Raw genomic sequence first — 27,942 nt, 5'->3', positions numbered from 1 at the left:
CAAATTGGTTATTCCGCTTGGAAGTTAACTGGTAACCCAATCAGAATGAGCTTTTCCTCTTTTCCCAGATCAAAAGTCAATAACCAATGGCTAATATCAGACAGGGATGTCTACAGTATCAGTGCAGATTGCATAAGCCTGTACTAACTGTACATGATGGACCACCTGGATATATGGCAAACACATGCACCCAGGAAATGATCAGTTTAAACTACAAGTTAATCCATATTTTCACTTCTTATCGTTCATATGTTAAACATGAAGCCATCAACTCAAAGGCAGGCAGAACCAGAACCGTTCAGGCCTGTTTGTGTAGTTCTCAATCTGGCCTCCAGGTGGCATTCCTCTGCTCCTGCTACACACAGCTTCTCTTCCACACTGACCCTGCCTGGTTTTAGCAGCTGGGTTCCCATGGCAACCCCAGTCAGTCCATACCACTCCTCTCTCTCTCTCTCTCTCTTTCTTTCTTTCTCTATCCCCTCCTCTCTTCCTAAGCCAGGCTGCACTTGTATCATTCCATTCCCTGACTCTCCCATACATCAACACAAAGCAGGACCGGGATCTGTGCTGGCTATCTGTGCTGTATGTGTGTCACTGTCACTATGTGTATGTATGTTTAGTGGGAGGGCAAAGCAAAATTAGGCCTACACGGACAGATTATATCAGAAGGCCACAGTCCCAAGCACATAGCTAAATATAAATCACAGCTTCCTAAAAAGAGGGAAAGTCATGTGTACTAGATGGCATGTAAGGAGTTATTGAATACTGTCGCAACCTGACGGACACACTTTGAGTTGTGATGAGTTATAGAAAAAAACAGGTTTGCTCATGTAAAAAGTCAAATACTGGGGAAAAGTGAGGAGGACGATACCAGTTTTGTGCAAAGATTTGAACGGGACTCGCTGGAAACAGGCAGGGTTACAGAGGCAAGCAACTGTAACGATACTGTGAGTGTGTGTAAATCGCCAGCTTGATCACAATACAGTGTTATAATGATTTATTAGAAAACGATTTGATATTTGTAAATATCTGAAATTTGGTCAGGAGCTCAACTGGATTTTATTTAGGATCTACTAACTGATATGAAGGGGCTGCACTGTGGCCTCACAGCAAGAAGGTCGCTGGTTCGATTCTCAGCTGGGGTCAGGCTTGGACAGTGGCCTTGCTGTGTGGAGTTTGCATGTTCTCCACATGTATGAGTGGGTTCTCTCCGTGTACTCCAGCTTCCTCCCACCGTCCAAAGACATATATGTTAGGTTAATTGGCTGCTCTAAATTGCCCATAGGAGTGAGTGGTTGTTTGTCTCTGTGTCGCCCTGCGATGGACTGGAGAGCTGTCCAGGGTGTACCCTGCCTTTCGCCCAAAGACTGCTGGGTTAGGCTCCAGCTTCTCCGCGACGCTTCCTTGGACTAAGCAGTTAGGATTATGAATGAATGAATGAATAATTGATATGAAATTATATATCAAAATCCCAAAAAGCAACTACAGAATATCATTTAACATTTTTATTCTTGATATCAGGTATCTAAATGAAGACTAATAATAGATACCGACGTGCCAGGGGAACTGAAAATACAGCCATTTTCTAATTAAAAGCACGTTTGATAATTATTTTTACATTTTTGTTCTATGTTTGCATTTTGGGTTGTCATTGGCTCACTGACAATATGATCAACATATCGAAACATAAATTGATGCATTTTTACACCTCAAACTGTAGCAGCAATGTTCAAGCCTTTACATCCCGCTTAACAAAAGCAAATGCTCAAAAACCAAATAACAGACAGAAGAAAATAACTTTTTTGTCATTTTATCTATGATACAAGTAGATCCAGGTAACTGAAGAGGGTTGATTTGATGTTTGGGTGATTGGCCTCATATATGTACAGAGTAATGAGTGTACAATATCACTACTTTGCCAATGAACAGGTAAGAACAGTGTGTGACCACATTAAGAGCTATGCCAGATTATTGCAGTAGCTTGTGGAAAAAATACAATAATTTACTTTGCAAATAATATACATTTATATATCCGATTTTATTGTAAACAACAAAGCAAATGTTAAATCTGAAACTCAAAGCATCTTGTGTTCTGAGGTCTTACTAAAACTACACTGAAATTGATTAAAAGTCAGTCAAGAAATCTCAATATTTAATGAGGTGATACAAACAATGAACTAATTCTGCCTCACATCCCAAAATCTGAAAGATATTTAGTCTACAAAATCAAACCAAAAAAGCTAACTCTTCAACTAAACCTATTGGTCCACTATTAACATACACACACCCTGTAAACCTTGGTTTAATCAGTTTAATCTGTAAATGGCATCAATACGAATAATTACATTTCTGAGGAAATACTCCTTTAAAGTCCTGAGTCAGTTACAATAATCTTGTAATGAAAAAACAAAATCTCTCATCTCTGAAATGGAAGACATTTCTTTTTGGTAAAAGTAAGCAGATTAAATTCTTTTTTTTTTTTCTTTTTTTTTTAAAGGAATTAATGCATCAATAAAGCAGCAAAACAAAAGTGCGAAAGCAGCAGCTAAATGTTTACTTAAGTTAGCCTCTGAGCTACTTTGTTTGGCCTAGCCAGATGAAACAACCTACAGCTCGAACTGTCAACAAACCACACGGAAAAATATAGGAAGGTTTCTATATATAGCTTTATGTCTCTTTATGACCACATTTCACAGGAGGTGAAAGTTGAAGCTTGTTTGAGTAGTGGCCAAGGTGGAGGGAAACCTTTTACCTGGGTGTGGCTGGAGACCACCACCCTGTAGCTCCACTGCGAGGCAGAACTACAAGCAACACAACAAGGCCAGATTTTGAACAGGCTCTGAGGATTTGAATTCCCCCTTTCTACCAAAAACATGCTAAAGATGACACTAAACACACATGGTTTATGAGCTCTAGGATAAACTTTCAATCTGTTGTTGCTCAGCAATTGTCTCAGCAGAAACAGGGAGAGAGTTTAGAGCTTGAAGCCCCTGTCATGATTTATTCAGTTCAATTCAGCTTTATTTGTATAGCGCCACTTTACAACAATGTCAACTCAGGCCCCTTTACAGACACATCAATTTGAGCCAGTTGATAATAAATAGTAGGGCTGCGACGATATGCTTTTGTCCTGATTCGATTCGAGTCCAATTTTAGGTGTCGATTTGATTTAAATTGAAATTCTCACAATTCTTTTGCTGATTTTTGTAGATTAAAAACAAAAATAAAATGTACAAAACTTTTTTTTGCTCATCATTTTTCTTGATTTCAATTGGGAAAAAACAACATAGCAGCCACATCATCATTCTGCTGCTATAATGCCCAAGAAGACAAGTAAAAAGATCAATAAAAACAGTAAAAATGAAAAAAAAAAAAAGTATAGTGGAGATCCTGATCTTTGATTTTTTTTATTCAATTTTCCCACCCCTCATAAATAGTCAAGAAAGACCAATAGATTCCATAAAATCTTAACTTCGATCCAATCCCTGAGCATGCACATGGTGACAGTGGAAATGAAAAAAAATGCTTAAATAGCAAAATATCTCCTTCGTGTTAAACTCCACTTTGATCAATTCAGCTTCCCACATCTGTCTTGAAACAGTTATGCTGCATGGGCTGGAAGTAACAAAGTACAAATACTGTGTTAGTGTACTCAATTACAATTTTCAGAAAGCTGCACTTGATGACTTTTAACTCAAATATCTGTCTTTCTACTCCTTGATTAACAAAGGGGTGATTGTTGTTTCAATTTTAAACATACTGAATAAAAATGAAAGATATTTTTTGATCAAATATTCTGCTTTACTGTGCCGCATTCCAACTTTATGACGATTTCAACCTGCATGGATGAGGACAGTGATTTTAAAATGAAACTACCTTGGTACAGTCATCTGGAAACAGATGTAACAAAGCGAGACAACATGAAGACTCGTGTGTAATGCCTGTGACCTGACTAATCAGTAACTCAACGTGGAAAACAATGAAGGATTGAATGCTGAAGACAGCACAGATTTAGAGCAGAAAGTTAACTCTCATGCGTTTCATTGTTTAAGAGAATCTTTTTTAACTTGTCCACAATTTTCATTTTTTACTCAATTTTCTGTCACAAAAGTTTGATATTCTAAAAAATTATTATGTTTAAGAATTAAATTTGCATTGAAACTTCTGGTGTCATTGTTTTTTTTAAAGTTTCATTTCATTTGCGTGTTTTGTTTTTTTTTTAAATGTACTTCCACTTGAGTAAAGATAGTTTGTACTTTTGCATCCCCTGATGACATGTGTGTGTGAGTAGGGTAGGGGGAGACAGAGTGAGCAGAAAGCATATGGGTGCATTCATACACACTCAGTGATTTGTTTTATGTCGGGTCATTAAGAAAAGAGAGGGTATGGTCAGGCAGCATACAGTCCCCTCACACAGTCAAACACACAAAAACAACACAGAGGCGTTTTGTGTCTCACCTTCTGCTACTGACCTTCCCTTTGTTTACAGCGCATTGCCGGGATACTCCCTTTGATTCGGCTGTGCACACGTGACCCTAGCCAGTTTCTGCTCTGCAGTGCTGCTGCTAAAAATAGCCTCAGCTTGCCCTGGCTCCACAGCTAGTTTACATAAGCTCTAAGGGGGGTGGGAGGTGGGGGAGAGACGGGAGCGACAGAGGGGGGAGAGAGGAGGGGGTGTCTCAGTGAACAGAGAGACAGAGAGGGAGAGAGAGAGAGAGAGAGAGAGAGAGGAGAGTAATAGAGGAAGGAGGGAAAGGAGGAGGGGGTCTATGGCCAACCATTCCACAATCTCTGAGCAGGGGACCTGCAGCGCCACTGCTGTCCTCCAGCAGACTGTGCTTATACACTCCTGGACAACAGGAGGTTGAGCATGTGTGTGTCTGTGGAAAAACAAAGGTATATGTGTGCAAGTTGTCGGCACATAGTAACAGCCTCACAGATATCCGCCATTCACCGGCCTCACTCTTTGTCTGTCCTTTAAAATGGATGCACATTTTAACCCAAAAATAAACATCTATTTATAGCCACCCTTCTTTAAGTGGAACAAAAAATTCTCATTTTATCAGTATCACTGTACATAGTGAACACAAAATGGGCTACACTAACAATTTACATGCAAACAACCCAAGCATGATACAATTTTAAAATCTTGATTTCCTTATCAAATCCCGGAAACTCTGAAAAACCTCTAGGGAAAAGTTTGATGGAAACAGCGGGTTTTTTTTTTTTGTTTTTCTTTTTAGGGAGGGGGGGGGGTGTTGCTGTTTTATTTTTTTCAGGAGTTTTTTTGGGGGGGGTATTGAGCTGGTGAACATATAAGTTTTACATATACTTTGCAATAAGACCTGTCATAGCAAACATTTTTAACCAACTCAACTGATTAGTTTCTATACCATGTTATCTGTCAAAGAATATATACAATATCCCTCAATGGGAATTTTAAAGAAAACTTAATTGCTATCTTCTCTTGATCAATGATCAAGATGCTGCTTTTTTTTTTTTTTTTTTAACTTCTTTGTCTGGAGTTTTCACTATTCTGTCATAGGGCTGCATATTGCTTTTACAGTAACACTGCATTGTGCACACATAAAATGTAAGAGGAAAATAATTGAGACTGCAAACACATCATTTCCTGAATGATACAAAAATAAAATTCACAGTTATCTTTTTCAGTAACAAAAGAAAAAGAAATTTTCCTACAGTATCACTCACTTTGTTTTCAGGTTTCAAAGCACAGAATCTGATCCCGGTGAGTGATGTGTTGTCTTTACACTGACAGTGAAATGAGGAGGAAAGAGGAAATTAAATGCTGAAGTGATATTTAAATGCAAAAGAACAGGATTAGTTATTCATACAGTAACAGTAGAACCTTCCTCTAGATGGAATAATTTCTCTCAGAGTAAGAAAGAATATGTGGCCGCATGGATCTTTCATGCCGGACTCAACTAGTTTCCTCCCCATTTAAAATGGGACTGGACGTTGGAGCTCAGCTTCTCTAATGCAACTGTTAGTGATCGCTACCTGAAGTCTGTGCATCTAGTCCATCACTCCAGTTATACAGAACACTGTGACAGAGTTACAGTTTAGCTGTAAGGTTTCCTCCTTCTTATGAACAACCGTCCCTAAAACCACTGACCTCGCAGTCCACGAGCAACTCTTCAGTGTTTTACTGCTTCAAAGCCAATCACAGTAGTTCATGCAAAAGCTTTGTGTCAGGCTCACAAAGTTGCCCCAATCACTCTCAAATAACTGTCTATTTACCTATTTATTTCCAAAATGTACCAAATTCTCATTTCTTGACAGGGTTTGCTACAAATTGACAACTGTATGGAAACATGGCTATTGATGAAACTAAACGGAGGCTGTCGGAGCCTCTGGTCTCTAGAAACAAAATAAAAACACACTGGCAGTGTAGCTAATCTTGTGACATGTAGCATGCAATGCCGGGCAGCTTTAGGCTTTCTTAACCGGTTTCCCCTCCAGGCTGAAAAGATTTTCAGACCCGACAAATTATTTAAATCCCCTCCTAATGGACAGCAAAAACAATTAACAGTTACAGGAACACTTACTCTTAGACAAACCGAAGATGTTAAGTGACACCCTGGCAAAGAACATTTGACACACATGCACGTATCACATACATACACACACATACACATACACGCATTCACTTTTTGGAAAAGACTTGGTATGTGTTCTTATGTGCTCCACTACATCTTCTCTATCACTTTCTGGCCTCAAGAGAGGACGAAACAGATAGAGAGAGAAGAAGACCAAGATGGGCAGTGTGAGAGAGAGACTAAGTCCCAGAGGGGGCTCTAACAACCTTAAGGACAGCAGTTTGTGTAGATTGAATCCCACTGAGCCTCCAGTAGATCATTCTACAGTTCAGCTCAAAACCACTCCTCCCTTTTACCCAGAAATCATGCACACAAAACACATAACTGCACACAGATAAATTCACACACTTCCATAGTGCCCCCTTTGATTATTCCTCAGTCAGCTGACAGCAGGGTCATCTGATTATAACAAGTGACACAAAGGTTTTTGTTAATCTGGATTAAAGCCTTTTATGATCCATTTCATAAAGTATCTAGTTTTTATTATTATTGTAGTAGTAGTTATAATTATGGTTTCTATAATGCTGTAGTGAATATATGTGTTAACATAATTTATTTATATTGTTACTACGAGGTTAAAAGCAAAGAGGCAGAATACATGAAAAAAAATAGGTTGTTTTTAGTTTGCATAAAACACCGACTGAAAAGTATCAGCATAGTACAAATTGTACTTTTGTTGCGACTTTGCTCTGCATGCATGTAAAGTTTGGCTTTTGCAGAATGGTTGAAGCAACTTATTCAATTTCAGCCATTTAAGACTCTTCTCTTAGGCTCAGAATTTTTTGCACTTGATCAACAAGTCACATAAAATAATCAGTTTTGCGACTTAAACAGTTTTCTTCCTTACTCCCTTTTGTTTTTTTGTTTTTTTTACTTTATCTAGTCAAGTCTACCTTCCTTTGAGGAAAAACTGCAGTCATCAATGCCATAACAGCAGTAATAAAAATTTGTGAATAAGAAACCAGAACTGTAGAAAACAATTCATTCATGAAAGTTTTAAACTGTTTTAACTGATAAACAGCCTCATAAAAACACTTTTCCTCATCTCTTCAGAATAAGTCATCAGGAAAAGATATTTTTAAATAGAAACAGATCAGCTTAAACATGTAAGAAACACTTGGGAGGTCAGAGACAGTTACAGTCACACTCATCCTTTGGTATTATATGGTGCAGATCAAATCAGCTAAAACACAAAGTATTGAAGCTACTTATTAGTGACATAAAAAAGCAGCAGTGACATGTAGCCGATGTAAAAATATCACTCTCTCGGGCTCTTCCGTGAAGAGAAGAGGCTTCTTATTGAGGAGAGCCACTGTTTGTGAAGCGTAGCCCCTCTGTTTCTGTAGGCCCTTCAGGGGCCGGGAATGGTTGACAATGCAGACCATTCTTAGCACTTTAATGCCCCAGATGACTGTGTCAGTGGCCCCCAGGCTGGTGACAGGGTCCCGTGACCAGCACTAAACCCCAGCCCAAATCCAGCCGCAGCCTAGGCCAAGAACCAGACCCAACCTTAGATGCATGCATTTCTCCACAGTACAGCTCCATCTCCAGGACTCATTGGAAGATCTGGAAGCCTGTCCGATCTTCACAACACCACATCCAAAAACTAAAACTCCTCACATTTATACCTGACAGTAAGATATTTTATTCATCTTTTGTTCTCCTCCCCACAGCCATTGTGTTAGCACCACCTGGTTAATGCTGGGTAGGTTCACGGCAAGCATCAAAAGAATTTCTTTGAGGTATGGACACTGTTGACGATGTCCACAGGTATCTGTCAGGATTTTCTTCAGGCCAATATCTGGTTTGCTGTGTGGGGCCTTCATAGACTGGAGTAGATCCAACACAACCTGCAGATTCTAAATTGGGTTAAGGTCTGAAGGGCATGTGGGCACATTCTCAGGTTTCTCCTGGTTTACCTGAGCAGGTGTTTCTCTGTGGAGCCTTTATTTTTCTTGATGAGAGAGGCTGGAGACATCAGATGATTGTAATAAAATGGTAAATGTTACTAAGGGTGCATTCACATCAGGATAGTCTGGTAGACTCGGTCTGATTGGGGACTCGGCTCAGTTGTAGGGGGGTGTATGCATTCAGACCGAGATCGCGTTCATGCTGCACTTTGGTCAAACACGCCAAACCTTTACAACAATATATCCCCATTCCCACTAAAGGTGGCGTTGCACTCGTATTTAACAAAAGAGAGGATAAGACCCGCGTGAGAAGAAAACTCCGTTGTGAGTTAAACATAGAGCACAAAACTATTGCTGTTTCGGGTTTTTTATTTTGTCTTATTTAAGTATACTGCAGAAATGCACAGCAACAATGACGACACTGTGAACAACAGACAAAGCAGAGGACTCTTAACGCAATCGCTGTGTATTTACCCACAATGCAACACTACGCCAAATGCAGTAAGTGACTTTTTTTGGGCAGTTCGCTTCCTGCATTTGGTCCACTTGAAACGGGCCGAGACCTGCGTTTGTAGAGTAACTCAACGTCTGGAAAGTCCACAGTTGTATTAATGTGTATCTAAACACTCATAAAATTCTGACCATGTGATGTAAATATGAACAATTTTCTACCAGTGACCAAAAGGTCATGACAGACTCAATCAGTGAGAAGCTCAAAAATAAATCTACAGTTTTCATTATGCCTAATAAATTTTATTTTATCTAAAACTAAAATTAATATTACGTAAGCAGAACATTCACACTGCAAAAAATTTAACTTCTCATACATTTAAAATTGTTTGAATAAAGTTGTGGTTTTAGAGTGATTGAAAACAGAAAATGAATAGATGCCTTTTTTCAGATTTTAATCAACAGATAACCATTTTATTTACAATCTTGTGGTATTAGAAAGACTCAGTGTATCAGCTACCAATATACAGGAAATAATCATCTTGTTATCTGATAATCCGATTGTTCGTTTTGGCTGTACCATACTTTACAACAACTTTCACCATATAGGGATTCAAAAAGTGAAAATAAAATTGGTAGATCATGTTACACAAATTATGATAATTTTTTAAATGACTGGATTTTACTTTAAACCTCCATGAGACTAAAAACTACAAAGTTCAGGTTCCTGGTAATTGATGTCCAGGTGAAGTTATAACATATGTATTGATGGATCATTTAATGGAATGGTTGAAAGATTAAGGAACAAAAACTTGTATTAATCTCATTATAAAGTGGATCATTTCAACTTTTTACATTTTCATTGATGATGGGTTTTAATTCAACAAGCTCAATGAAACTGAAACTGTTAAATCCAAGAACATTGAAAATATACAAGGTAACTTAAATGAATTATTAATTGCCTCTGCCAAGGAGGTTATGTTTTTGCCTGTTATCTATGTATTAGCATTTACTGGGCAGATTTTTGTGAAATTTATTTCTCCAAAAGTGGGTCTGGGTGTAACTTAGGTTCCATTAACTTTTGTGAGTGATCTGGAAGGAATTGTGAACACAGGAATATTTAAAAAGGATTTTTTCCCGAATATGGGTGGAAATGAGCTGCTTGGCGGAGGTCTGTGCTCTCCAAGTGCTCTTCTAGTTGCTCAAGTTATCACTGAAAAGCTTGAATTTATTTAAAAGTTTTATTTATTTATTTAAGAGTTTTATGACCATATTTAGCATCTTGTCCTATTTATTTATATGACAGCATTCCCAGGTATTCCATATCTATCTAATAGAAATTATCACAAAAATTTGTGAACTACACTGAACAGAAAAAGCTTGCTGTGTAACAATACATGGTCGTTTCACACAAAGTGGCCAGAGGAAGGCTGCGATGCATAGCTCATAATCTGGAAAATAGGATTTCAAAAATAAGATTAAGGCACCTAAGTCAAGCTTCAGCACGGCCTGTTATCAACTCTATCTCTTCATTGCGACTGTGTCGCACAGCTGTTTCACATCACCATTTCTTCACCAAGTCCCTGACCCCAGCACCATGGCCATCAGGGGAAGCTGTCCTCTATCCCTCTACCTATTGTTGCAGCCTGGTATTCCAGCCATCACTTCATAGGCACATTCACATGTGGGAACTTCCTAGGACCAGGCCTGGAGTTCAACTTTGCGTGTGAAAAAGCATTTGATTTTGCTGTTGACAGATCCAAAGCATTGCAATGGAACTGGCCTACCACAGCTGAAAATAGCTCATAATCAATCAACTGGCAGACACATATCTGTGCTCTTAAAACGTATAACTGTGCAATGCAGAGGGCAGATCAATGGGTGACAGGATTCCAAAAGCATCGATATGGGCACGCTCTTTTGCATAACAAGCTCTCGCCATCAGCTCGTGCTTATTTCCTGTGTCTGTATCCAATGGGCCAGCCAGCGTTAAGCCTGCTGGAATAAATATCTGCAGTGGAACAAGGTCTGTGAAGGACAATCCAGATGAAAAAGGCAGAGGTACATCATCTGCCTTCACAAAATCTTAATGTGACACACTTGTAAGAAATTTTGTGTCCAGGAAGATTTATAGTGTTTTGAGATGATATGACAGCGTATCTTTGATTGTTAATATGCAAAGCTCCTCTGTTCCTCCTACACACCACAACATGTAGGCCAACTTCCTCTTTAATTTACTCTCGATGACTGAATGCAGGCACGTTCGTGATCTAATACAGATCTTGTTTCATGAACACAAATAAGTTAACATTCAACACAAAAAAGGGAAGGCCTGTTAAGAAAGCTAAAGTAGAAGGAGAAATTAAACCTCCCTGAGCTCAGTCTAGGAGTATAGGAGTCTAAAGGTAGCAAGTGCTTACAAGTAAGAGTATACACTATGACAGGTCCACGCGGTCAAAAATACACCCGTTGTCCATTGTGATGAACCTTGCTCCTTTCCTTTTAACCCAGTTGGCTGCTGAAGTTGTCTACCAGTGTTTCCAGTAAGAGTAGGTGAGCGGTCATAACAACAATACATGTTCATGCGCATGTGTGTTGTCATTTACACACAGATGTGTCTGCTACCAGGTAGGACATAGTATCTGTGAATGCCGTCTATCTACAGAGTTCATTCACAGGTTAAAACTAAGAGAGGAAGTAAGTGAGAGGCCATGCACGCTGACAATTTCCAGACTTCAGTCTAAACAGTTTCTCCTCCCACAAAAAGCATTTCTAACTAATAACAAACTGATGCTTTTTAATAGTTATTGTTGTGTGTTATTGTCTGGTAAATCTATAGTATTATGTCCCATTTACATCGAAATGAACTCAGAAAACAATGGGGTATGAATAAAGCACAACAACTGATAATAAAAATACTTAAAATGCCATCTAAGTACATGAAAAAACATTATAAATGTTAAACAGTACTATGTTATAATTAAGAAAGAATAAATTAAATGCCTTTGTGCCAAACAGCACATCCCACCAGCCGTTAACCAATCAGGAGCTGTGATGTAACAGTCAGAGGCAGTGATAGGAAGACAGCAAGAAGGGAAGGAGAGAAAAGAAATCAAATGAGGAAGAAAATATAATGATATTGAAGCAACAGCCATTTGGCAGCACTTTGGATTTCAAAAAGTAGATGAAGGATTCACAGACGAAGCAGATCAACAAAGTTCAAAACCTCTGCAAAAAACAGCGAAACTCGTATTTTGGACTGCTATGACTCGATTTAAATCCTGCGTGCCTTTCATTGTGTTCATTTTACTGTGTTAATGTTTACTCATGTCACAGGACAGCTGCGTTATCAGTGCTCCAGCAGCTAGCTGGAGCACTGATAATAGTGATTTTAGTCACAATATAGAATACTCTTCCAGATTTCAACATTCAGAGAACTGCTGCACTTACAGATGTTTAACAATGAAGGTCTGAAATATTTACGATACCACAATACTACATGATGTCATTGTGATACTGGGATAGTGTCCAAAATAAAACCAACAAGCTTTTTACATCTTGCGCACAAAGACTAACTGACTGACTGAGCAGAAAAGACAAACACAGGCCATGGATTGTATCAGCTCCACCTTACAGATTCATGTGACTTTCCAACCATCACCTGACTATCTCCCTCCTTTGTATGGGAGCTGCTTACAGCTCCCATACAAAGCTCCCATACAAAATTTACAGACACTGCAACAAGGCAAAACTCGACTATATGTCAAATTTAGGTTTAGAAAATGTAAACTATTGCGAAAAAGAGTTCTACACAATCACTAAAACATTTCAATGCTCCATCCATAAAAACAGGCTCACAAAATGGTTAGCAACCAGCCGATATCAAGAGTTACTGATAAAGCGCGCCTTTGACCGAACCTGCAGAGATAAAGGGAGCCAACCTTTGGGACAGGAAGGGACAACTTCCAGTTGTTCCTCCCCCCTGAAAATGCACCATGTACATGCTGTCATATTTACATGTGAATCAAGAGGGGAAGCAGAAGGAGAGAAGTGTAATCAGTGGGTCACTTTGCATATCCAAACTTCCTTTTTCAGGCAATAGAGGGGCCCTCAACTGTGTCCAAGGTGGAGCAGGAGCTTTTCACGCAAAGCACCGTCAGTCTGCACCTTGCCACATTGCAGTTATCAGCATTTCCCAACTACACTATCTAAAGTACAAATGTATTCAGAAAACATGAGCACAAATGATAGTGAAATTGAAATCATGACCCGCATGGGTTTTGTAAAGCAAACCTGACAGCAAAAAGGAAAAACTGGCTTTAAGTAAAGCATCATTACATCATAACAGTTTTTAAAGACTAAAGTTACATCAATACGATGAGTGAGACGTTGACATTTTAATGCAGGTCAGATCAGGCTTTGCATATCGCCATGGAGACATGTCAAATATGCTGACGTGAGGAGATATATGTATAATTTTCCACAGGACAACTACAATTGTTGCTTGACTTGCCACACCCAGAGTAAACATATCTCAGCCATATTCATATATGACCTGACACCAGCACACACCGCATAGCTTTCACCTCAAACAGGACATGAAGCGCACAAGCAAAGCAAGGGGAACACTATAGCTTACAAGGTGCAAAAGTTAAAAAAAAAAAAAAAAACAGTATTCTCCGGGTCTTAGAGCTGCACAAACACCCATGTTCATTCACATGTGTTCATTAAAGCTTGATATAATATAAAGTTTTAACTCACTATTGTGCGCAGTCGATGAGCTGGTATTCATTGGACCTCTCAAAGCATGCTTTCACTCCTTCATCGTCCCACAGCTTCTTTGCGTGATCAAAGAACTCCTGAGGAAAAAGAAAATAGCATTAGGAAACAAACGGCACACTCTGAAACCAGTTAAATATATAATGGGGACAATTTACAAATAAGTTTCCTTTCACCACCACTAAAGCCGACAAAAACTCATTTAAAAAAGAACAAAAGACCAGCATAAAGTGCATTTGTGGTAGTTTGCTACCCAACAGAGATAACTTGCTAAGTTGGAGGAAGAAGAGCAACCAGAAAGGAAGTCCAGTCAAAGCAGGCAAAACATGTCTTTAGTTTTTCCTTTAGAATAGTTTCAGAACCAATCTTTCATTTGGCGATGTATAGTAACCTGCTACAGCTCTGGAAAAACTAACAAATACTTGTAACTACAATGTATGAAGCACATACATGTCAATAATTGCAAGACTATATTTGATCCTGGAGGAAGCTGGACTGATAAGTAGATCAATCTGAAGTGTCTAAATGTACAAGTGCTCCCTCAGGATGCAGTGCCATCACACATGATCACCCACCATGCACATACCTTCAGTAAATCACCTGGAAATGACAACAGGGTACTTCAAAATAACCAAACACACACACACACACACACACCTTCGCAATTCAAGAACTGCAGTTATTTCTTTCTTTCTTTTTTCTTTTTTTTTTTTTTCACACTTTCACCATAACTGGTTTTCAACTTTTATTTTTATTGCAAAAATACATCTCAGTAAATGCTGTATTATATTATGTAAACAGTGATATCAGTTCATCCCAATTAAAATGTAAATTATATGATTATATCGGCCTATTGCTATTTGCTTCAGCAATAAATTCATTTTTGTTTTATTCAAACAATGAATATTCATCCTCAGAAGTGATCCATCTGACTCCAGCTGGAAGTCAGAGGACGTTGTGGGCTCATGCCACACAATGCTGCACAACTAAGACATAGATATGATTGACACCTTTTCCTGTCGCCGTGTATCGCTGACTGGGATGACCATTTCAGGGCACCAAAAACAGGAATTTTATTAACTGAGTGAATTCAATGACGACTGACCAACAATCTGTATTCCACCCTTTTTTCCACAATCAGAATAGCAGGAGAGCATAGAGATGCCTACACAGTTTGTCTGTCATGCTGTTGCATTTAAAAAATACGACACTTAATGCCACAGTGCATCTTTTCCCTGAAAGGCCTGAACAATCCAACAAAATGCATATTTCTTTAGAGTCCATTTCCTGCAGACATTTTTAAGAGGAAAGGATCAGCTGCCCCACAGTCCCAGTATCTTCTGCAAATTTACACTTCAACCAGAGCCAACCCATTTCTTCTGATGTTGATGGCAACGTCCTCAGAATTATTTGCTCAAGCACCATGACCAGTATGAGCAGAGGAGGTAGCAGAATATCTTGCTCAACAGGTATGATTTGCAGATAACACCACAAGTCAGAAAGTCTGGGCACAGCTTCTCAAGAGTTTGTCTAATTTAATCAGGCCTATGAGATCCTGCAGTGCCACAAAGCTGTTACAGAGAATTAAAACTGCAGAATTAGTCAGAAAATTTGACTAAATCTGATCAAATCTCAATATATCAGAATAACAGTGCAAAAACAAATCCTTCTGCTTGAAACATAGCGAAACTTAATTTTGTATAAATGACCGTGCATTTACATAGAACTTCTTTCAAAGAGTCACTATGGAGATTGTAGTTTTTGTAAAACTATAACACTCCTAGCCCATCTTGCAAAAGAAGTCAACTTGTCATTCTTTTCCTTGCATAAATGTATGTGCCCTTCAGCACTGCTTCTTTTTCTAATGTATGAAAGTGGATCACATTAAGAATCTAATTCACAAGTTGATTTGAAAAAAAAAAAAAAGTTAATAAAAAGTCATTTAAAAAAAAAAAACATTGATTTTCTCTCCCAAAACACACAGATTTAACCTAAACTCCTACCGTGCAAAATTCATCCATAGGCGCAATGTTATAAGTGACTATACAAAGTTTTAGTGCTTCAGCTGACTTCCTGTTCCTGGACAAAGGAGAGTATTATGAGAGAAACTCATCTCATCAATGACTTTAAGACATTTCCCAGGACTCTCTGTATGCCCTAAACAAAGATGATTGGGCTAATATCCCGCGTCGCCTCCCGTGAACACGTCTTTCAGATGGGCTCCTCCTCTACCCTGGCACCACCACATGACTCTGCGCTCAGCACTGGCTCTGTGCTCCGAATGGGGAGAGAGAGCAAAAGTAGCCCTGAACCAGAGGGAGAGGGAGAAGGAGCCTGATAAACGATCACATGCTCCGGGAGATCTCCTCTCGGCAGATCCGGTGATTAAGTTCAACATGGAGAAAATCCACTGATCCAGTCATTACAAGTTTCACAGAGATGTTAATGTGTGTTTGTGCACCAATTTTAACAGATGTACACACTTCAGGAAGAACCAGAACACTTTGATGCTATGATGCCACATATTATAACATGTTCTATGAATACATAATACATAGTTATGCTCTCTGCAACAAAACATCTACTTGTTGTACCAAACTCCTGATTAACAAAAAAAAAAAAAAAAAAAAACCTGGAACCATACGTGCTTTATTTGCTTCGTCTTCAGCTGAAGTCATTTTAACACCCAGCTCAGCGAACATGAGCAAGATTCAAGATCACAGATTTAACTCTTGCTAATAGTTGTGCAGGTTAGATTTTTCCACCAGCAGACACATAGGGGACTGAAGCCCTAAAGAAGGGCCAGACTAGCCTCGTTAAGGCTTGGTGGGGCGAGGATGAGGAGTAAAGGGTGGAAGGGGCAGAGAAGGGAGGAGCGGAACGCAAGTATGGTCCTCAGGGCTCTTTTCCACAGAGGCGTGTGACACTGGGCCTTTGAATAAATGCAGTGTGTGCTGCAGTGCCCTACAGAGGAACTGATAACGCAGAAAGAGACCAGGAGGGAATTTGCTTTAACACAAGTTGGGTTTTTTTTTCTTTTCTATTATTTTTTTAACTCTTTCCTGTGTCTTCTTGGTCTGTTTCCACTCCCACTTTCATCACAAGCCATGAGATGTGGATTTTCTTGTGCTTCTGCTAGGACTGACTTTTAGCTCAGCCTTGGTTTAATCAAGTAAAGTTTGTGATGTAATGTCAATTGAATCATATAGGTCAGGCTGACACAGAACAAAATGGCCTACATTTCATTCAACCTATCAAAACAACACTGAGACAAAAATGTCTTGCATCTTCTGTCACAAGGGTAACGTACTGTAGAAAGCCAGTGCCTTAAAATGTACAGAAACAGCAAAACACAACCTCTGTCTGCAAACTTCCACCCAGAATCATCCAGACCACCTGTTAGCGGCGAAGAAAACTATCATCTCATTTATTGGACTTGAATAGTGTATCAGTGTTAGATAACAGTCACCCGACATGACAACTTTCATGGGTTATTTCAGTTAAAGAGTACAGACAAATTTAGCTTGAAAAGAGAGCAAAAAGCAAAAGGAGAGGGCGCGCGGCTGTTCATCTTTCATAATGTGGCTCCAAATACAGATCAGCCTCCCATGCCACCCTCTGCCCCACATCAGGTATCCTCAAGTGATCAATTAGAGGAAAAACAAACTTCTAGGACTCAAAATGTTCTACATGAGGAAATCCCTAACAAGTAAACGTCAAAGGAGTGCTGGAAAGGTGTTGCGCTGGACAAAAGTGGCAAGAAACACGGAGCCAAAATCCTTAATCAAAAGCAATAAATGCAGATTATTGTATCAACTTGCATCAGACAATATTAGAAAACAAAGAGGACAAACTTCTGTGGACCTAATCCTGACCCCATTGTCTGTGCTATATATAAACAGCATTAACAGGTTTCAAAATATACCCTGTTACAGTGACAAACTTATTTCTGCAGTAAAATGGCACACAGTTGCACATGCAGTCAACATCTCTGAGAGGGAAACAGTGTAAAGCAGGAGCCAAGGCTCATTTGAATTTGCTTCACTTCAGCTGACAGACACTGTTGAGTGGCTAATGTTGCTACAGCAGTGGCATTTGTTTCCATTTGCATAGATGACAGTTTGCATTGGTGCTTATTGGTCCATGGATCTGTTATACCGCGTTAACATCGGAAAAAAGTTTCTGAAATGGAAATTTTTACCTATGAGTACTGCACAGCCATCAGAACAGGTCATGAGCACCATGTAAATGCGGTACAGAAAATTAGTCCCCTCCCTAAAAGAATCCGAAAGCACAAGCTAAACTAAATGCTTAAAGTTTTTAATAAAAAATTTAGCACAAACTCATCTTTAAAGAAATAGCAATGAAAAATATGCTCTTTGATTGTACATCTTTACTGCTGTATTGTTTGTACAAGCCAAAAAGCCAACTGTGAAGATATTAAATGCTATTTTGATTACAGACCACCAACTGTGAAATGTCATGACACAACACTGCTAAAGCCATCACTTCCTAATATTGTTCTGTCTTTACTCAACTTTCACTCTATAACACAAAAACCAGTCTTTAAGTCCCAAATCATAACCATACTTTTCATCCAATTATACTCCTTTGTTTCATGACTTAGCACCAATAAGGAAAAAAAGACGTTTCAACAGGTGAAACTATCATCTGACTGCTTGATTACTCAGAGGTAAAACACTCTCAATCGTTTTAATGACTTATCTGTAAATTTATTGTCATCAAACTAAACTCATCTGACTATTTACTTAGTACTGGTTATTCATTTAAGCAGAGATTTTTTTTTAAAAAAACGTGTTTTTTTCTATTTAAAATAATTGTAGGTTTATTTTTAAGAGACCTTTGGTTCTGTGTTACAGGAAATTTTCACTTTTTTATGACATTTCATGACATGACAAGAGTATCTACCAGAGTAATAGATAACCAATAAATAAAACTGCCATTGCGCTGAACAAAATGTCATTTTGGTACATGCTTACAAGACATTCAGTCAAACCTAGAGGGTCACAGACTGTCTGCTTTTTCTTATCCTTTCTAATACCTTATCACAAAACATGACATCATCTGTCCAGAATTTTCCCGGCAAAATATGCTTCCTCATTTCAAAACGGCGCCAACAGATGAAAGCCACAGGTTACTGACTAGCCTTGTTCTTGCACTGATGTATTGGATATCATGCCTGGTGGCACTAGGTGACAATGTAGTGGTGACACTGACGGCACAAGCGAAGCCTGAGACTGCTGACAAGCACAGTCGCTCCAAACAGAGCCATGTTGTTCCCTTTGGCTTGGCCAGGCCTGGGAACTCAACGCCGACTCTCCCCATGGCCCCGGCCCTCACACAACGCAACATCACAGCAGCAAGGGCCACTGCTGCTCCGTCAGGAAATTAACACTCAACTGCTTCTAATGGTTACTCTTGTGATGTTGTCTTAAATAAAGCTGCAAAGAGGGAAGCTGGGAAACAACATGATAAGATGTAAGATGGCAATGCAGAAACAAAAGCACGTTAAGGACGAAGCATTGCTCAACAATTTGTGATTGAGTGGCTTAGACCTGGAGACTGTTATAATAATATCCAAAAAAGAGCTAAACTCTCTGATTTTAAGACTTAGAGGAGACTGTAACTAAGTAATAACTCATTTCCTTTATCAATTGTTGCCATTGATTTACAATTTTCACAATTTCCAAATGCTGTATTTTGTCCAAAGATCACAGAGGAGCATCAGATTGTCCTCCTGTTGAAGCTGATACTGCATACATTTTCTCTTTATGAGATGATCCTCTCTGATTAATGAAATCAATGCGGATCAGTTTTTAAATGGTTTTAGTGCTTCAACAACAGGAAGAGAATGGAAAGTTCTGTCGGATCTAAAACATGTCAAAAGTGCTGATCAATACACCAAACAGAAGTCAGCGGCGTATTTCTCTCACATGAAACACCACGTTAATGCGTCTGTGTGGTTCCAACTAAAGTACATTAACAAAGCATAGTCAAATCGCTGAGTCTATCTATAACCCTGTATAAATTCATTCATTCATTTCTGCTTTTTGGATACTGCAAAAGTACTGTCAAACAAGGAAGACTTTTGCAATTATGTAAAACATTATCTACATTTCCAACACATGACCTTGCGCTATCGAATGGCTGATCACATACAGAAAAGAGTCCCATGTGCCCCACCTCGCATTCAAATCCACATACTGTGAATGAACTCCAGCTTTGACTAGGAATCAAGCTTTCAACAATATCCTGACTTTAATAGCTATTATTTTTCCATTTTCACCCCCCCCCCCCCCCCCCCCCCCCCCCCCCCCCATACACACACACACTTTCATAAAATGTCTTACCTGTGAATAGTCAAAATCAGACAGTGGTGCTATGCTTTTGATGTATTCGATTCTGAATTGGTCCTCTGGATTGGCTAACGGGACTGGGGGTATTAAAGTGCTCATCGCAGACACTATAGTCTATAAAGAAGAAGTTAAAATAGAGGGGAAAAAAACATACGTTAAGCAGGATGACTTGGGGAAAAACTGATCATAAGCCCGTATAATAATCAGTAAAATGTTATTACAGCAGGATTCAGTGTAACAACAGTCACTGAGCATTTGGTCGGTGATGCAGATGAAACTCACCACTATGGCATCCTTCACGTTTTTCCGAATATCTTGGACTTTCTGTTTCTTTTCTCTGTATGGAGACACAACCGACACATGAGGCAGTGGTTACAAAAGAATCGCCTATGAACAGTTTTATGCTCAAATTAGCCATGAAAAAGGTAAGAGTCAGGTTGGGCTGCAATGTAATACAATTCAACACATCGCTAAGGTGCCTTATTTATAAAGAAAAATTATCATCTTAAATTTTACTTAAGTGGAAAACCACATTATGTACTTATTTATAAACCATGACTTATGTGAAAATGTCCATGGTTTTCCTGCTGGTCACGTAGAGGTACTACATGAGTCAAAGTGTGGTGAATTTTTCTCGCAAAACTCTAAGAAATTTATTACAAACACAACTTATTATGGATAGCTACTCTTTTTTTTCGCCTTTAAAATTTAAACTAAGATTATTTTACGTTTTTAGTTATCAGCCACCTCTATGTAGGCCCACCTCAATCACCGCAGTGGCGACACACTCCCAAAGCTGTTTGCTTTGTTTGTCAACCACTATTTCGTCGACAGGAATAATAGGTGCTGCCTGGTTTGTGATCTTGCTCTACCATCACTGTGATCCCAACCTCCAAAAGGTTTGCTCAATCTTCTGATATGTGGCTAAAGCAATAAGATTATATTTAGATTAACTGATCAGGTGAGCAAGTTACAAACTGAATATTGTCATTTTTTATGAATTATCCGTGAACACAACAACATTTATCTTTAATCAAACTGTAAGTAAAACCAAAAAAACATTTTAGAAATCAGGATCCAGCTGAACAAGTTAAATCCAAAGGTGCAGCCATTTTTCCTCTCTCTCTCTTTTTCAATCTTAAAACCTCCAAAATCCTACTTTATATGTTTAAGACCATGCCTCCCGCGAATACATGCTCCAAGTATATATAAATAAAAGTATTTTCATACAGTTACATGACTCTGCCATGATCTAGGCCCGTTTAAAACAAACCAGTTCAGATCAATGCCATGCAAGGCCTTGCAGCAAAACAAATCATCAATAGGCCTGTGTCGATCACAACCTTTCACTCTCTTGCATGAAAGAGGAAACTGACTTATATGCCATCTGTGTGACACTGAGATCCTCACATATGTCTTATAACTGCACACGAAAAAGGAGAAGGAGGAGGAGAGAGAAAAAAAGGAGACATTAGTTGCTTTGCATGAGATACAGGGCCCAACAGGCGCTGCAGTGCCTGGGGAAAATCCATTCACAGGCTGTACTCTGGCCTCGACAGTGTTATTCATTAGCAAGGGAGTCATAAAAATAAGCATTAATGTTATTTTGAGCCGTTAATGTTGCTATTTAATAAGCGTATTGAATAGCACTCACTCAGCGTTGAAGCCATTGACGTGTAGGATCCTCATCTGCTTCACAATGGTGCTTTTTCCGGACTCTCCCGCACCTTCGCAAACACACCAAAAAAAAAAAAGAGAAAAATGTCACCAAATAACCACAAACAGGGGCATCCTGGTTAGCGTTAAAAACCAAGAAAATGTTTAGGAAATGAAGCCAGTTAATTGTTGGTTCTGGAGCTTCGCTTCCATCAATATCCACCCCCATGACATATTATTGCAAGCGCTGTCAAATGGGGCTACGTGTTCGGTAAACGAAAGGGATTACGCTTAGCTTACATTTCAGATAGCCATCACATATTATTCAGCCTTACCCAGTAATAAGAGCCTGTGTGTTGCTTTATATGCTTGTCTCTCCTTTTGCAGCTGTTTTTCTATCTTTTTATTAGTTTCTCGTTGTGCCTTTTCGTCGATGCGTTGATCTTCAGTCTTGTTGTTGCCCAAACAACCCATCTTCCGTCGCCCTAACCCTTCCTTGTGGAATCGTAAAAAAATATATAAAGATGACACCTGGGATGATATTGTGGTTTCGAAATAACACCAAGAATGAGTCTACTGTAAAATAAAAAAAAAAGGGGGGGAGGGAAAAAAAAAAAAAGGAAAATCTCGGCGAGGCTTCTCCGTCGTAGGGAGGAATATGTTCCCCGTTACAATTCCGCTTCAGCCGCAGCCGACCGTCATCCAAGCCGACGAAGAATAGCGACTCGTTTCAACGAAGAAATATCAGAAAATATACATAAATAAGGAGAGAGAGGAGGGGGATTTCAATTTCTGGGAGTCCAGTCAACTGTTCCTATCGCGTCTCCAGCCCCTCTCCTCTCTGTTTTTTTTTTTTTTTCTATCTGAATTTCTATCAGTATTTCTGTCTCTTTAACTCAGCACTGCCTCTCGCTGTAGCACCAGGAAGTAGCCGCAGACCGTGTAGGTGGAAAACAAACCTGCGTTAAACTGTAACATTAACAACCCGCGATCAAATGGCATTTTGTAACTGAGAGGGGCCATTCTAGATTTAGTCCTTTCGCTATGCTGGTATCAAACTAATCGGGAAAAGGGGGTTGGAAGTCCGCTCGCTACTGTGCTGCTTTACATGAGGGGCTGGGTCTCTGTACTTGTTGGCTTTCAGTCTGTGATATGGCCCTGACCCAAACTGGCAACCCATTTACTGTATCCGTCTGCACTGGTTTTAGGTCTGGCAACACAATACAGTGGTCCAGATTTCTCGAGAAGTTAAAAGTTAATGAAAAGCTCTTAATTTAGATATTATTTTAAATTAACAGCATGTGTGGTACACTGTACAAAATGGTTCCTCTCAACATTGTATCATTTATACTCTGTATAGAGCTTATTAATGTACAGGAAAGATGTGAAGGTTACATTTCATGGTAAACATTATACTTTAATTCAATTTAGAGGAGTTTTACTGAAGTATTTGTCATATAATCCTTGTTACATCCAGCTACACCTTAATTATTTTACCACCAGAGGTGTAAAAGTAAATAAAGCGGAGCAGAGGTACTCTACCACAAGACACACGTCAAAATCTTCCTGAAAAAAAAGAAAAAACTTTAAAGTAATCAATATCATAATGCACAGGGCCGGATTAAAAGTGTAGAGGCCCCTGGGCCCAGAGTGTTTCAGTGGCCCCCTTCCCCACCAAAACATTGTAAAAATTGTGAATAATACACTGTAATACACTGTAACACACTGAATACTGTGGTGTAACTATCTGGCTTTTATGTACATTTTGTTTTATGTCCAAACTGCTGGTGTTTTCCCTATGTGGGCCCCACATGGGCCCCACATGGGCCCCAAGTGGGCGTGGGCCCTGGGCCTGTGCCCATAATGTCCACTGGATAATCCGGCCTTGACAATGCATATAAAGTAATACAAGTACTTGTCATATGCAATCTCACATTTCAGAATGGATGCATATTTTATCATTGGGGTACTGAAACATTGATGTGACTATCACTTAAATGTTGCTGCCGGTAAAGCTGGAGCTTTCTTTTACTACTTTATTTCATGAGTTTTTAAAGTGAGAGGCAAGCCTCCCTGGGGAGAAATCCAAACAGTGTCAGGGAGGTACATTAGTTGTCAAAAGAATAACATAAATGGCTGTGACTAATTTTATAACCCGGTTATATAATTTCTGAGGGAGTGATCATTTTTCACAGTCAGAAACTAATAGATACTTTAAGAGAAATCATTGATGTATTTAGTCTGCTCATGTAGAACTGCAATATGTGATTGTCTTGACTCACGTGCTTTGTGTTTATGGGATTAAACAGCATCATCATTATATTATATCCATGAGTTTAGCTAAAGCAAAACAGTAAACAGTGAGGATAATCTTTCAAATAAATCTAAAGACTTATACAACTTTGAATCTGAAAAATGTACCTGATTAAAAGTGCATTAGTATACATTAAGAAATCGGGTTCATACAAAACTAAGCACAGAAACATGCATGACACAACAACAACTAGCGATTTACTGTAAAGTAGTACAACAAATTAGGTACATAAACAAATTTAGTGCAATTCAGGACATGTCTGAGCAATTTGTAGTTTACTTGAGCATCTCTTTTCAATGGTTTATATAACTTTATCTTGCTTATCTTACACAGATATACTTTTTACTCTGCTCAATTCATTCAACAGGTACAGTTCCGTCTTTATTACTGCACCACTAAGGAAAAGCAGCAACAACCTAGAGTAAAATAAAAATACTATGTCCATAATTTGTGATTTAATACTTGAGTATTAATCATTCATTCATTCATTATCCTAACCTCTTAGTCCAATGAAGGGCCACAGGGGAGCTGGAGCCTATCCCAGCAGTCTTTGGGCGAAAGGCAGGGTACACCCTGGACAGCTCGTCCGTCCATCGCAGGACCACACAGAGACAAACAACCACTCACACTCACTCCTATGGGCAATTTAGAGTAACCAATTAACCTAACATGCATGTCTTTGGACGGTGGGAGGAAGCCGGAGTACCTGGAGAGAACCCACGCATACACGGGGAGAACATGCAGACTCCACACAGCAAGGCCACTTTCCAAACCCCTCCCCAGCAACCTTCTTACTGTGAGGCCACAATTCTACCCACTATGCCACCGTGCAGCCTGAGTATTAATCAGTAGAAGTAAAATGAAACTGTCCCCTTTTGTATATTAAATTAAACATTATATTGTTTTTATTGATACATGAGGATACACGGCTTTTTACAATAGATAGATAGATTTAAATGGCGCCACAGTACTGCGTCTATTTTAATGGCAGTAAGACAAAAATTCTGAAATGATATTATTTAGAAATAAAAACATTCTCATTGTATTTATTCTTTTTTTTTTTTTTTTTTTTTTTTAAAAGAATCAGCATGGGACATATATTTCTACAAAACAGCCATTTCTTCAACACAAATGTTCTGAAATTTCTTTATAATGTACAAAAATGCAAGTTAGGGGTCATTTTTTATTGTGAATTGTACTGAAGTAAGTGGGTTTAATTTTAATTTAATCTAACTAAACACTTCCAAACATTTTGTAAAAATACATCAGTTTATTTTTTTAAAAAGTTGCATGATGTTAACAAACTTATACTTAAATAATACATAAGTATCCTTAATTATGACAGTAAGAAGAGTAAAACACTGAGTGCAGTTTAGTTTTCCTTCAGACCAACCATTTTCTGACTAGTACATCAGCTGTCTTCTAAGGATTCAGAGATGAACAACTATACTATTTCAGACTTTCTCCTAATTTCTTGCCATTTAAAATTATCTCTTTGCACCACTAAAGATGACTCAGATAAATGAGTCTAAGCAAACAGGGGGAAATATTTTAATATGCTAAATGATAGCTCTTGTTTTCAGAGGGGGGTGCAAATTGAAACAGCTGAGCTTGAGTCTTCCAACCCTGTAACGCAAATGTTTTGTTTTTTATTTTAAACCTACTTCTGGCTCTCATTTTCCTTTTGCAAGTTAAACAAAAACATAGAAATCATACAAGTGACAAACTTGACTCATAGGATCCACACGGAGCATGACTGCACTGTAAAATAGCATGGACACCAGAGGAGATAAAAATGCCATTTAGGTCTTTGACATCACCATAAAGATGTAATCAAGTCCACCACAAAATACAAAGTCCAAAGAGCATAGCACAAGAAAATGTTAATAATGTCTTAGGCAATACGAAAAAGAAATAATGTAGGGTGTTTTTTATGATGCGTGAAATTCCTAAATGATCTCATAGTCTTACAGTGATGTTTCGGGACAAAGGTAACACACCTCCATGTCATAGTGTACGCCACACCTTAGCAAATAGAAAGAGATGTGCAGAATAAATACTTGCTCAGTGCAATGCCATGCTTACTCGTAAATATTTACCTACCAATCCTACCAAAAAGACCAACCCCAATTATAGACTTGGGGTTTTGTCCCGGGGACGGTCCACCTGAAAGTTTAACTGTAAGGATTTCCCTGGACTTTCAGAGAGAAATAAATCCTCTCTATGTTAGTTCGAAGACATATGTTAAAGTGTTGAATCTGAAACCGCACTTGTACAACAATCGCTGAACTCTGACAGTGAATTGACATTCTTAAGTCAAGGAAACAGAAAGTCGTGTGACTGTTGCGCTTATGTTTAGCTTGCTGTGGCTTCCTGTTGAACAAAATACGAGGTTTTTCAGGGCTGAACTTTTCACTAACCATTACTTCACTGAAACTACTGTTGTGTGTTGTTTTTAGGTGACAATAGCTGCAATGACTTCACCCTGTAGATTAAAGAGCACATGATTAAGTTTAACGCTGCTCCTCTTCTGCAGTTGGGCCCTCAGCTCAGAGAGCTGCAGGATGCATAAAATAAAATCACTCACAGGCCACTAAGAAGCTCACAGAAACCCATGGCAAATTATTGGTTTGAAATATTACTTCTGATCACTTCTCACATGTAAGTCCCTTTGGATAAATTACTCCAGAAGAATGTTAGATATAAAAAGGTGTTAGGCAAATTAAATGTGATGCAGGTTTCCTGTAGTGAAATCAGTGTAACAAAGTTGTGCAGCATGCAAATCCACACTAAAACCCCGACTTCACCTGTAGGAGAGTGACAATAAAGCTTCTATCAGTAGTCCTCTGATACCAGAGAGAATAATCCAGTCGCTCCACCTTAAAAAGCAAGGTCAAAACGGGTGGCTGAACCACATCGCCCTCTAGTGATCAAACTGAATATTGCATCACTGTTGTAGATACTGTCAACTCCCCATGAATGACACACAAGTAGGTTTTGCTGCATAAATTGTTGTCCTTTTAAGGAAGCACTGTCTCATATTTATATTTAGCTTGCTCTGGCTGCCTCCTAAAAAGACTAAAATGGTGTGCTTTTTGCCTTTTTTTTTTAAATCTCTCCCTTTAATCAAAGGTATTTTTGCTTGTACCGTTACCTGATGTTACGTGAGTCGTCTTTTTAAGGAACAAAAAAATGTATGATTTTATGATATAATCAACTACAATCTAATTTTTAAGATTATGGTTTTTAAAATAACTACTATAATTTACTTTGTTTCTGTTGAAATAAGTCAACGTTATTACATGTTAAAAGCTGAGAAATTTTATAGATTTTATTTAAATTTGTACTTATTTTTAACTAAATGCCAGAAAAAAATTTAATATAAGTTTTAAAAAGTTGTGTTTTACTAAAATTAAAAAGAAAAATTAAGAAAGAAAGCTAAAGAAATAATAATACCTGGTCGAACATCCTACTGTTGTATGATATGATAACAGGCCCGAAAAGGCTGCTGAGAATTTGGACGTTTCATCTTCTGCATCAGGTTAAAACCGCACCCTTTAAAAACAAGTCGTTTTCAGAACTGTTGCTTCATTTTGGACTGATCTCACTTAAGACAGACTGAAGGTAAGTGAAAAACTGTTCTGTGGTGTGATTTATCCAAAGAAAACTCATGGGTGTTGAATCTTCCACACAGCAGAGGAAAAGGACCATTAATCAGCATCCAGGATGGTATGAGGACGCATAAGTCCAGTTGGTAACTTAATCGAATATGTTGCTTAATGATGCAACTTTTGGAGAAGCATGTTGACATGCAGATGACATCCTTCTCTGGGACA

At 38.7% G+C, this 27,942-nt stretch overlaps 1 protein-coding gene across 2 annotated transcripts in view; it reads right to left on the bottom strand.

Moving 5' to 3' along the window:
- gnal2 (guanine nucleotide binding protein (G protein), alpha activating activity polypeptide, olfactory type 2) overlaps positions 1-27,942 on the bottom strand; it is a gene marked incomplete at its 5' end in the record, with an annotated part of 46,333 nt that overhangs the window by 11,968 nt on the left and 6,423 nt on the right. The window contains 5 exons of one of the 2 annotated variants that reach the window (XM_079244426.1): positions 13,742-13,839; positions 20,131-20,250; positions 20,419-20,473; positions 21,791-21,863; positions 22,128-22,266. In XM_079244426.1, coding sequence (XP_079100552.1) covers positions 13,742-13,839; positions 20,131-20,250; positions 20,419-20,473; positions 21,791-21,863; positions 22,128-22,266 — 485 coding nt within the window. Of the gene's footprint in view, positions 1-13,741; positions 13,840-20,130; positions 20,251-20,418; positions 20,474-21,790; positions 21,864-22,127; positions 22,267-27,942 lie in introns of those variants that run through there. The other variant, XM_079244425.1, reaches the window with a different exon arrangement.

This window comes from Telmatherina bonti (genome assembly GCF_933228915.1).
Source record: "Telmatherina bonti genome assembly, chromosome: 7".
Classification (NCBI taxonomy): domain Eukaryota; kingdom Metazoa; phylum Chordata; class Actinopteri; order Atheriniformes; family Telmatherinidae; genus Telmatherina; species Telmatherina bonti.
The sequence above is the reverse complement of the archived record's forward strand: the minus strand, read 5'-3'. Positions and strand labels throughout refer to the sequence as shown.